General features: G+C 39.8%; 1 protein-coding gene across 1 annotated transcript in view; it reads right to left on the minus strand.

Moving 5' to 3' along the window:
- Positions 1–12,042, minus strand: part of ST7L (suppression of tumorigenicity 7 like) — a 782,219-nt gene that overhangs the window by 723,901 nt on the left and 46,276 nt on the right. The window contains exon 5 of the mRNA XM_069238668.1: positions 6,252–6,367. Coding sequence (XP_069094769.1) covers positions 6,252–6,367 — 116 coding nt within the window. The remainder of the gene's footprint in view (positions 1–6,251; positions 6,368–12,042) is intronic.

Genomic DNA, 12,042 nt, shown 5'->3' on the forward strand with positions numbered 1-12,042 from the left:
GCTTTTCACACTACTAAAATGACCATTGGTGACGTTCAGCCTCCTCCTCATGACTTCCTGCAATCCAAACAGAACTCTTCCTGCTTAGAAGGCAGCTTTTCACTAAGACTAATTGGTTCATCTAGGCTCCATTGTCATTGGCCTGAACTTGTGACGGTCCCCTGGTCCAGCGTGACCCAATGACTGCAAGTGGCACGTTGTGCTTTTAGGTGCTAGCCTCACGAACTTTGAAACTGTATAATCACCAGTTCCACTGACTGGATTTTTCTTGTTTTGGTATTTTTGTTTTTAAATGTAATCAAGGTTTCTAATTTGGTTTGGTATGTTTTTTGTGTTGCATTTTCACTTTCTTACTTTTTTTGTGTGCTGCATAAAATGTTTACAAATTACCTCCAAGTTAAACCTGACTGCTTTTGTAACAAGCTAGCATTCTCACATCTACCATTTTCAAATGTATCACAGAACATCAAGGATATTCATTGAGCTGCAGCACACATTTCCCTTTGTATGATATTAATAAAAGATGCTGCAAGAATGTTCTCTCTATGCCTCCAACTCCTCGAGCTTTACTGCCCCTGATGGAGCCCAGAGTTACAGCAGCCACATTTGTCAGAAAGGCAGAACGATTGGAAACATCGAGAACAGTGACACACCTTTCAAACATAAAGGCCATGTTTAATCCTATAATAGTAATGAGAGAAATATCTATGGTAATTTGTCTTTGGTCTCTGTTTGTGGTTAGAGTTTAGACCCCTTTCTATTCTTCCACCCTGCCCATGAAGATTTCCTTTCCAATGTTCAGGGCTCTGGATTAAATTCTTAATTCCAAAATGGTCTGAGGGATGCTTGGCATTTAGACGTCAAACCCACTTTGTTTTCTTTTTCAGGTTTTAACAATAGTGGTTTTTCATAACTGATAAAACTGGAATTCAAATGAGAGAGAGTAACAGAGTGTGCCAGTTTCTTGGAATCCTGCACCAGCACGATCACAGCTGGGATTACTTGAGTCTCCTCAGTGACTGTGGGAGTCCAAACACTACATAAAGAAGGTCAATAAAGGTGAACTGCAGCACAATCACGTATCCCTTTGGCTCAAATCCACCACCACTAACTAAAGTGAATGCTGTATGGAAATTGCAAGGAGCAGGGAATAAAAGATTAAACTACCTGTTAGTTACCTCTTCTAGAGTTCATCACCTTACAGAAGCCCTTCAGTAAGTCACAACATTTAGAGCATAATGGGACAGCTTAAATTAGTTTAACCTTAACCCTAATGCATGGAGCTTTCCAATGTATTCCCATTTGCATCTCTGATCAACTTGAGTTTTCAGGGAAGAAGAGATGCCTTATTGTGCATATCCCTAAAACTGCACACTTATTTTAAATAAAAATAGATTTGACTAACATCTCCTGCTAGGGAAAGCATACTGCATACAAACCTCTCATAAAGAAAAGCCTATACATCCAATCAACAGTTTCATTTCAAACACACTGCACTAACCAATACACACAGTTATTTATACGATTCTAAACCTTACACATACAGCTGCAGAAGACAGTGGCCTGTCAATATGAGAGTTGGTAGGAGATGAATCAAGTTACGCAGTCAGCATTCATTCAAGCAATTGACTCACTGACAAAGCCTACAGCATTCAAAGGAATGGGAAGCAAATCCAATGTGCATAACGTGGATTTTTCTCCTAGGTCCATGTGATTTCACGGTGTTCAGCATTAGTGGTGGTCTTAGCTGAAAATGATTTCACCTGAATAAGGTATCTCATGCTGCAATGAAAAGGAAAAATATACTTCATTTCTGTTAAGCACAGTCCAGTGATAAGTGGATTGGTGCAAGAGTCAAAGGCCATATCACATGCCAAGGTGTTTTCAAAAGGCCATTGTTGTGTGCCATGCTGGGAGAACGATGATTTAGCGGAAGGATACTACTTAGGTCACCTTTTGGTTCTAGCACTTCGATGTACAGGTGGTTTGAATGCCAATTATTTATTTAGGACGTATGTGCTCGCTTGGAGTGATTTGCTTGGAGTACTGCTAAAACATTTTAGCCATGTATTTTTCCTTTATTATTTTGCAATTCAAAAATAGCTTACACATCAGTTAATGACACTTATCAAAGACAAACAATGCAAACATGTGCCTCCCCAGAGGAACAATAAACAGAACTTTATAACCCCCCCCCTCTCACATATACTCACAAGAAAAGGAAAAAATAAAGAAAACAACTATCAAACAGTAATAATTATCCCCAAGGGAATGTTAACCATAAACTGAGTTCAACGGTCTGGAAAAAAATGGTCGAAGTATTGAATGATATCCCAATATTTTTAGGGCTTAAAGAGGCCAGTATGTAGGGGGTAAAGTAATCAAACAATTGTCTAATGAAACAAGTTCAAGCCTCGTAACCATACTAGGCACAAAGCAAACAGTAATCCTTGTGACTGATACTATTTGTAGGCCTCTCCATTACTATTCTAAGTCATCATTTGTGTTCATGAGTTCATTAGAGAGGTGCTAAATTGCCTGGCTACCCCTAATTCTCAGGTACCAATGCCCTATCAGGATCGGTTCCTTCCTTTTCCAATTGGCAGCTACCGTGATTTCAGCCACATCTAGGCAGTTCCACATCAATAGTCCATCCACCATGGTCTGATATTTCAAGTTTGAAATGCACAACCAATGTAGTGAATTATCTATAAGCATTGGGAGTGGGTATCCTAGAATTGTTTTTGTCACAGCCAAAATTTCAGCCCAACATGGCTGAATAAAGGGGCAGTCCCACCATATATGTGTTGGGTTATGTGGTGGAAAGTTTTGGTGGAATGTTGGACATGTAACGGTGTCTAAGCAACAGGACGGAATGCAGGGAGTGGAAAGATTGTGAGCAGTGACAGCAGTGTCAGTTGCTGCTGGAGCTGCCAGGGTTGGTACAGTCTTACTTACTGAAAATAAACCTTTGGAAGAGAAAACCTGGATGGCGTCTTTTTCAATATGCATGAACTTCTCCTGAAGTCTGCATCCTCTCCTGCAGAAATACGATACCTGGGGTACTACTTTTTAATTTAGTCGGGTAAAGATACCAATCATGTGCTTTTTATAGTGGGTCTCTCTCGCTAAAATGCTAGGTGTATTTTAGGCTATGTCCCTCCAATTGGCTGTCTACTGTTTGTCATCTAATGTCTCCTCAAGAACCACCGACTAATGGGTCCAGTAGGGTTGTAGTGTTAAATTAGAAGCCTACAACAAAATCGAATAGTGTTGTTATATCACCTTTTGTAGACTACGCATTTTTAATTAATGTTTTAAGTGGGGTAAGGTCCCGGGTAGCTACCAGTTTAAGTTCAACTTGCATCACCCAATGTCAACGGGATTTAATAAATTGCCACTCTTCATTCAATTGAAAAGTTTGCTTAGAACACATAAAGGACAGGATATCTTGGCCTGAAAAGAGGTATGAGATAGTCAAGCAGTTACCAGTGTTTCATTTACCAAAAGGACCTGGGTATAGTCCTAGGGTTTAGGAAGGGTTCTGGTGGATGGATGAATGTGGGGATGGGAAAAAAACGCCAGAAGAGTGTCGAGCGAAGTAATTCCTGGTCTGTAAGGTGGTGTGTGTGGGCATACTCAAGTAGACATTAGAGCGGAGTGCAGGCTCCTTTGGGGTGCTTTGATTGATCCCAAAGCTGCCAGGCTTTGGCCAAGAGAAGCGTTGCTCTGTTAACTGTGCTTTGTTTTAAAAAAAATATATATATTTTTTTTTTAAATAAAATAATTGTGGCAGTAAGCCACTCTGTAATGGCCATCGCTAAATTATTTTGCCATTTATATCCTGACTGGTAGAAGGTGTCAAAAGGGAAGCAATTCCAAATATTCCTCAAACCTCTTCTATCCCCTCTTACAACTCCCTACCCTAATTTCAGATAATCATACTGTGGATACTTTTACACATAAAATTAAGGCCTGACTGACCAGAATAATATATTTGACAAATGTATATTTTATTGCATGTTTAAAATGGGTAACAGAACTTAACAGCAATGTTTAAATAAGTTAGACATATTTAAAAACTGCTGATTTAATCGAATAATTTTGAAAGATTCTTGGGGGTTGGGGGGCGATTTTGTTTGTTCCACTTGGTGGCGTAGCTTTAAAAAGTTTGAAGACAACTGCATTAGAGGGTCCGTTACATTTGGGCGGCCAAGCTAAATTTCATATAAAACTTTTCATAATATTGCTTTATATAACTTGAATCAGTGTTGCTCTGAAATACGATGTGACCAGTCCACAAGGACCCTTAGTTTTGCAGCTCTATTATATAAAGCAAAGCTGCGGAGTGCCGATCTTCTCGAATCGTTGATCTGTGTTTCACCTTGTAACTTAGCTGTGGCATTTTAAAGATGCAAAGTCTGGTAGAACTGAATTAGGGAGAACCTGAAAAGATTGTAATCTTAGTGAAATATTAATTTTATGTCCTTACTCCGGCCACAGAAGGACTAAATGTGTTCAGAGCTGTAGATCCTTTGCCATGGATTGTATTAGCTGAGGATAGTTTGCCTTGTAAAGGGTCGAGAAGTTGGGGGAGATAACAATACCCAAATAGTTAATAAATGTAGTCGCCATCTAAAGATGGGTCAGCACATGAGGAAAGTGAAGAGTGTGTTTGCGATAAGGAAGAGTAGCACATAATCAGCTAACAGGGCTATTATGTGGTTTTGGCCTGCAAATGGGATGCCCTGATTATCCAGATATGCCCTAAGGAACCAGGGGAAAGCCTCTACGCTAGTGGCAAAGTGCAAGAGAGAAAGAGGGCACCCCTGCCCAGCTCCCCCCAGAGGGGAAAATAAGCCAATCTCCTGTGATTGTTGAGCGCTGATTAGGATAACCCGCCATCATCCGTAAGAAAGAGAACCCAAAACCAAAGCATTTAGGAGTTAACGTTAAAAGGTTCCAGTCTATGCGATCAAATGCTTTTACTGCATCAAGTGAATATGCTGGAATATGTTTCATCTGGATTTTCTATACGAGATATAGAATTCTACGGATGTGGTCGTGGACCTCTTGTAAAGCCAGATTGATTGGAGCTGATTAACATAGGCAGTAAGGATTCTAATCTATTAGCCAGGATCTTAATGTTGAATTTAGCATCTAAATTTAACAAAATCGATGAGTCTTTACGATGTACAGAGCTACGGGTATTCATGGGTTGCTCAATTTTAGCATAATAAGCCAAGTATCACACCCAAGCCATTTATTGCCTGGAAACGTGAGGTGGAGAGAACGAAAACATTCATTTTCCTTAGCCAACCAGCAACAAAAATCAAATAAAATTAAATAAATTTATATTTAAATAATTAAATAAAAGTGCTCCTCTAAAGGAGGGGAACAGAATACGTTATGTTTATGTTCGACTCATTTCACTTCTTGATTTTAATACACCCCTAGTGTAAATAAATCCCATTACACAGCTCGCCATAAACTTATTGTTGGGTATCTTTATTTGGAGACGGGAGGAAGTATATCAATTACTTCTTGAAAACCACCACCTATACTTTCATCCTGTGTTTATGGTTTCCCTCTAATGTTCAAACCTTCGCTCTCTAGCTCCACCACAACTCTTTGAAGAAACTTATGATGGTGCTATCCAGGCAATCATCATGGCCTACCATTCACTCCTTCGTATTCCTTACTGATCCAGCATTTGTTTTTATCATGCATAATTTTCAGGCCACTGCAAAATGCAATAAAATCTAATATAATAGGCTACATTAAACTTTAGAAAGCAGGAGAAAAAAAATATATCAACTTTTAATATTTACGATTTACACAATAATAGACTGGTTGTACTGAAAAGACAGTTTCCAATAGGCTCTTCAGGTCAACCAGAAGTCTCACCAACACTCCAATATATTCTGTTTTTCGTGAGGCCGCTGCACTCTCATTTTAGTATGTTTGTCACGAGTACCCTTTTTAATGTGTAAACTGATATTACTAATGAACTTTAAATTAGTACAAATTGACAAAAAACTAAAAAAAAAAAAAATTAAAACTTTGCTTGGCCTCGCCCATGCAATTGCTAACTGCAGCACGAACATCTCTCCCCCATACGATTCTACTTTTTTTTATTTTTTTTTATGGACGTGAGTGGCTGAAGTTTCAAAGGAATAAAGAATGATTTGGCCTCAAATTACATTATGAAATCTACAACAAACCATCCTAACGAGAAAAACATTGTGTACCTGTATCTGAGGGGCGAACAGAGTCTGTGTCACAGGTGAAAAAGGTCTGATGATCTTGAGCAGATAAATTCATATCGTAATAAGTGAGAGGTTCCTTCCCAGTCACCCAGGAGTACCTTCAGAAAAACAAATGTATATCAGATGTTTGCAAAATGCCTAGGCTCTCCTTGTGCGTAATTCTGAGTTCAGACAACAAAATAAATCCGTTATACACAAAAAGAAAAATGAATATAGATGTATTGAAAATTAAATTAAAGTCAGACCTTTGTTCATCCCCATTAATAACATACCCACATGGTAAGCACACTTAATAGGAGAATGTCTTTTTTCAGCACAGTAAACAGTGCAATTTCTTATGTTTATTAAACTATTTTCGCAAAAATTATTTCAAGTTCTACCAGGTACATTTAAGAGCAGTTCCCATTTAAGATAAGTACAGTTCACTAGTTTCATCATACGTCTAGTTTTATCATAGGCTCAATCTCGGGGACAGCAGGGACTTGACCACGGGCTTCAGATAATCAAATGTACACCTAGTGCCATATTGTAGGATAGACTCAACATAACAATGAAAACCCAGTAGGTCTTAGGACAGTGTCAAACATAATCAGATGTCTGAAAGCAGACAAGGCCCGAGCCCCAATGGACTTCCAGCAAGCCTATTCAAATATGTCCATTCTAGCTGGGCCAATCTGCTCACCCCGCTTTCCAATTATGCTTTTCACACTTGCCACCATTCCAAACACCTGGAGGGGGTCCATCCTATGTCCCATATATAAAAAGGGAGATCGACTATTACCCTCAAATTACTGTCTATTAGCATTAATGGACATTGAAGCAAAGGTTTATGCTCAAACTTTGCTGGAGCAGTTGGAAGCTTGGGTATCCACAGAAAGTATTCTGCCGTTCTTTCAATCAGATTTTCAAGCAGGGGCATCAACCATAGAAAATATTTTAGCACTATCTTTTCTCAGATTTCAAGCCCTTCAAAAGAAGGAGTAACCTTTGTTTTGTTGCTTTGTGGATTCTAGTGAGGCTTTTGATAGGGTGGACCGGGCAACCCTTTGGAGGAAGCTAGCTCCCTGGGGCATACCACCTACCCACCTAAAAGCAATAATCTCTCTATTTACGGACACCTGGGTTCGGGTGAAAACCGTCCCCTGCGCCGTTACATCTAAAATTTACACGAATCAGGGTATAAAGCTTGGTTGTGATTCGGACCCTCTGCTATTTGATCTTTTTATGGCCAATCTGGTTAAAACATAGCCTTTAAGCTCAAGCTTTTTGGTTCTCCCCAAGTTAGGAACCACCAAACTGCAAATCATACCATTTGTGGATGACATCGTGATTATGGATCATACAAAATCCGGGCTGCAACAAGCATTAGACGCACTAAACAGATTCAGTGAAGCTAATCAATTACTGGTTAATCAGGACAAAACAAAAGTCCTGCCTTTTGGAAGACATTGGGGCAAGTAGATCGCAACATGGCACCTAAGTAAGAAGTTAATCAGTACTTCGAGGAACTACAACTACTTGTGTGTGTGGTTAAGCGACAATGGCACAGAAGCAGCACATCTTACAGCAATTAAAAATGAAGCTGCCACCATTATATATGGAATTGGCCAACTGAACCGCCTGTTAAGCAGTGCTTCAGGTACTCCCGTTTTAAGAGTTATCAAGGCGACCCTACTTCCCCCACTGCAGTATGGTTATCATGCCTATCCAGGTGCTCTGGAGTCAACTTTGGAACAAATTCACAGCAGAACATACAAAAAAATATTCCATCATCCTGTACACGCCCACCGCTCAAGACTAAGATTAGAACTGGGGTTAGTTAACCAAACTTTAGAATATAAAGATTCCCTGCTGAAATTCTATATCAGAACTAGGATGGCCCAAACATTCTTTAAAAAGCACCTTGAAAAATATTTTCGAAACTCCTGGTAATCCCAGGTAAAACAAACTAACAGCGGTGATCTTGACCCTGGAAATAGAAAAAAAAACAGACCTTTTCAACAGTGCTATCCCATACTCAGCTTGGAAGAGGGCAAATAATAACCTAGTGAAAAACAGCCTCCTGGAAACAAGACCTACAAAAGGGAGAAAACTCGATACTGTTCCAGCCGTTGAAGGACTCATCTTTTGGGGAAACCACAGCCCTATTTTATGGAAGATATAAATGTCGAATTGTGACGGAAGGTCCTATACATGAAACTATTCGTGTTCTCAATAAAATATTTTAATCCAGCCTGGGCTGGCCTACGCGACAACAGATGTTGTAGGCTATGTAATTATAAGTTCAAATCATGGCTGCATCTGTTATTTTGTTGCCCTCTCCTTGACTATCAAAGGAGACTTTTGCTTAAACCGCTTTTTCTGGCCTCTGGAGTGCATACCTGTCTATAAGCATCTGCCATTTCCTTCAAGCCTACGGCTTCCTGGGCATTGGAAAGATGAGCTAAATTTGTTAAATTAACAAGACAGCTGCTTAGTCAATCGGTGTCAGCAGAACCCCGTTCTAATACCAGCCAGATCTTGATTCCAAAGTTTGTTATTTAGTATAGGGAGGGCTTTTCTCCACGACCATCCTACTATGGCTTGCTCTTCCACAGTTTGGAACAACATTCAGTTAGTATATCCTATTATGGAAGAAAAGCCCTTGTAATTATTTATGCTTTATCTGTTAATTGTATTTTTTTCTGTTGTTTGTTGTCCGTCTTTAGTTGGTCTGATAGGGACATTGAAATGCCCAAAGTGTGTTTCAGTTGGACTGGGAGTGTGTTAAGTCGTAGATATGTGTTGAATAATGACATCTGCTCATTAGTATTTCTTGTTTTTTTATTCTGTTTTTTTCTTTTAAGGGGCATATAGTCTATTAGGTGCCGTGGACCCTATTTGGCGTTCTAAGCAGGACAGGACTTTACTTGACGGGATTTTTTTTAATTAGGCATCGGATGTGGACTGCACTTTGAGCATTGATTTTATTCAGATGGTTGGCATTTTTAATGGTTTTTAGTAACGATACAATACATTTTAGAACCGAACTGAAATACAACTTAACTGGAACAAAGCTGAACTGATCAATTCACCAGTGTGAAGTGGTTTTCAATTAGCACCTCCAAAACAATAAATAACTATTAAAAGCAGCCCCCTTTATTCCCGCCACCTACCAGCATGAGGTATATTTATCACTTGTTTCACAAAGACGGCCACTGTTTGGTTAAAGGGCACTTAATGAACCTATCCTGGGCTGTGTGTTGCAGTGTTCCAAGATGCCCCATTCTTCCTGTGCTGTGATTATCTAGACTGCCCAAGTGTTTAAAGTGTAGACACTCAGAGGTGTTGTGCACGCCATTCTGCACGTCGGGAAGCTACTGGTGGAGGTATATTTGTGCCGCTGCCCCCTTGACTTCACCTTTCTCCCTCTGACCCAGCTCTCTCAGGGGAAATAATCATGTCTGTCCCATTTTATCCTTACAATAAGCTGCCCAAACTGGTACTTGCCTGATTTTATGTTTACATGTTTAAGATTTAATTTAAGGAAAACGCTTTTTTAGTTGAAATTAAATTTTCTTGTGTAAATGTTTAAAATATTGTGCATTTAGGTTCCTAGAGAACAACCTTGCTTTGGTCCACTACGTTATTCTTGAAAGCCTAATGCAAACTTTTGCTTTTTCTGTTGAAGCGGATTATGTAGCAGTGTTGTGTTTTCTATTATGAAAAATATTTTCTTTTTAATTTAATTTTGTTGGGTAAATTTTAAAGACTGCACTTCTTAAATTGTGTATTTCTGCTGCTACAACATATCTCCTCATGAAGTAGGTCTATAAATTGTTAAACAAGATGACCACTGTTTGACTAAAATACATCTTTGTTAACTTCCAGGGGGGAGGTGGTGTGGTGTTCTCAGATGGCTCCTCCTCCTCGCTGTGCTGCGATTGGCTAATTTTTCAACTCAGAGGTTTTATGTCATGTGCCAAGGTACTAAGCCTTTTTTTTCTTCACATTCTCCAGGCTGTCCCAATGCCTTCCATTCGAGGGTTAAGGGAGTCTGAGATAAAGCATGACTTCCTGTGGGAAATTCCAAAGTTTCGACCTGTTAGCACCTGGCCAAAACCTGTGAAGAGAAAAGAAGAGTCACATCCCTTACTGAAAGAAGCCCTTCAGCCTCCATTTCAACAGGAGGCATTCAACATCTCCCTCCTAAAAAGGAGCTAGTAAAGAACAACAACCTCGAGTCATATTTTTAATTTGCTTCTTCCTCTTTCTCTCCTTTTATTTGAACATTCTTTTTCATCCTTTCTCTTCTTTTTTTCGCTAAGTCTCTTCTTTTTTCCCTCTCACACATTTCCTCTTTTGTCGCTTAGTATCTCCTAGTTTATTCCTTTAATTCCTTCTCTCTCATCACCTATTTGATCCTGGGGTCAAGTTGACCAAGCAGAGGTGCGAAGTTGAGGGCATCTTCCTGTGGCTTCTTCCCCATTTGAATCATCTACATAATCCCTATCTCTCTCACTCCTCTCTCTCCCTGAACCCCTGTCCAATCGATCCTGGGTGACTACAGTTGATGTTTTGTCAGTTATGCAATGTGTTTCTCCTCCATTACTCATGGGCAGACTTTATATAATCATCCTTGGTCTTTTAACAGCATTTCCAGTTGGTTGCTCCTCCGTTGCTCCAGGGGACATTCTATGTACTTCTATCTGGGTTAAATAGTGCCTCCAATAAATTAATTTTCTGTTGCTCCTCTGTCGCTAATGGATAGCTTCCCTATAATAACCCTTATTGGTTTAACCGTGCCTCAAATGGGCTACACGACCATACTGCATGGAGGAGATGCCCCACTTCAGTCTAGCACCAAGACAATTCAAGTTTGGAGTGCAGTCCATGGGTCTGAGCTTTTCAGGGAGCAGCTTAGTTGGCATGGGCTAGGCGAGTCCATTCTCTCATTTTCTGGTCTATGTCTCTTACCCGGGACCATACATAATCTCAATAAGATCTTTTCAGTGTGCGAGAATCCCTTGCTCTCTAGAAATTCAGCAAGGGTATCTCAGAGTTGATTTCAATTTGACACCCAAAGACTGTTTGTGTCTTAGTTATCTGTTTAATATTTCTAAAGGACTACACTCTTTGGAGGTGATGTCCAACTTTAGTCTGGCACCTAAGACAATTAGGGTTTGAACTTTGTTGCATGCATCAGAACTTTTCAGGGGTCATGTAGATTATAATAAGATAATTAAAATCACATAAGAAAAGATGCTTCAGATCGTTGACTCACCGGGGGCCATCAGTGCAAAGATCCATTCCTCATTTTCCAAGGGGCCAATGTCACATTTCTCAAACATCTTAAGGTTTCTTAAGATAGTTAATTACAAAGCTTTTGTATATACATGCTATTCTACTTTTCTGGGGGAGTTGTGAGACTTATTTCCCTTTCAGTGGACCAAAAACTGGGTATCATCCAGTTCAGCTAGGTGTGATGTTATGTGAAGTCAGAGTTGAATTTACTGAGGAAGTGGGACAGTATGAGCCCAAAGGGCTCCCTCAAATCTGCGAAGGATCTAGTAGTACCAGAAGAGACAATATCATCCAGCGTGGCGATGTCTAGACAGAATAAACCTGTAAATCCCTCCAGGAGTAAATTCATGAGAGACGTGTGCCTAACCACAGCAACACTTCCCCCATTATTTAAACTGATTAGTCAATTTGTGTCAGGGAGAATTTCCATGTATTCAACACAACCCTGGATGCTGCGAGTATATCAACGGGAGGTTTACCTTCATACAGG

The sequence above is a fragment of the Pleurodeles waltl genome, chromosome 6, assembly GCF_031143425.1.
Source record: "Pleurodeles waltl isolate 20211129_DDA chromosome 6, aPleWal1.hap1.20221129, whole genome shotgun sequence".
NCBI classification, from domain to species: domain Eukaryota; kingdom Metazoa; phylum Chordata; class Amphibia; order Caudata; family Salamandridae; genus Pleurodeles; species Pleurodeles waltl.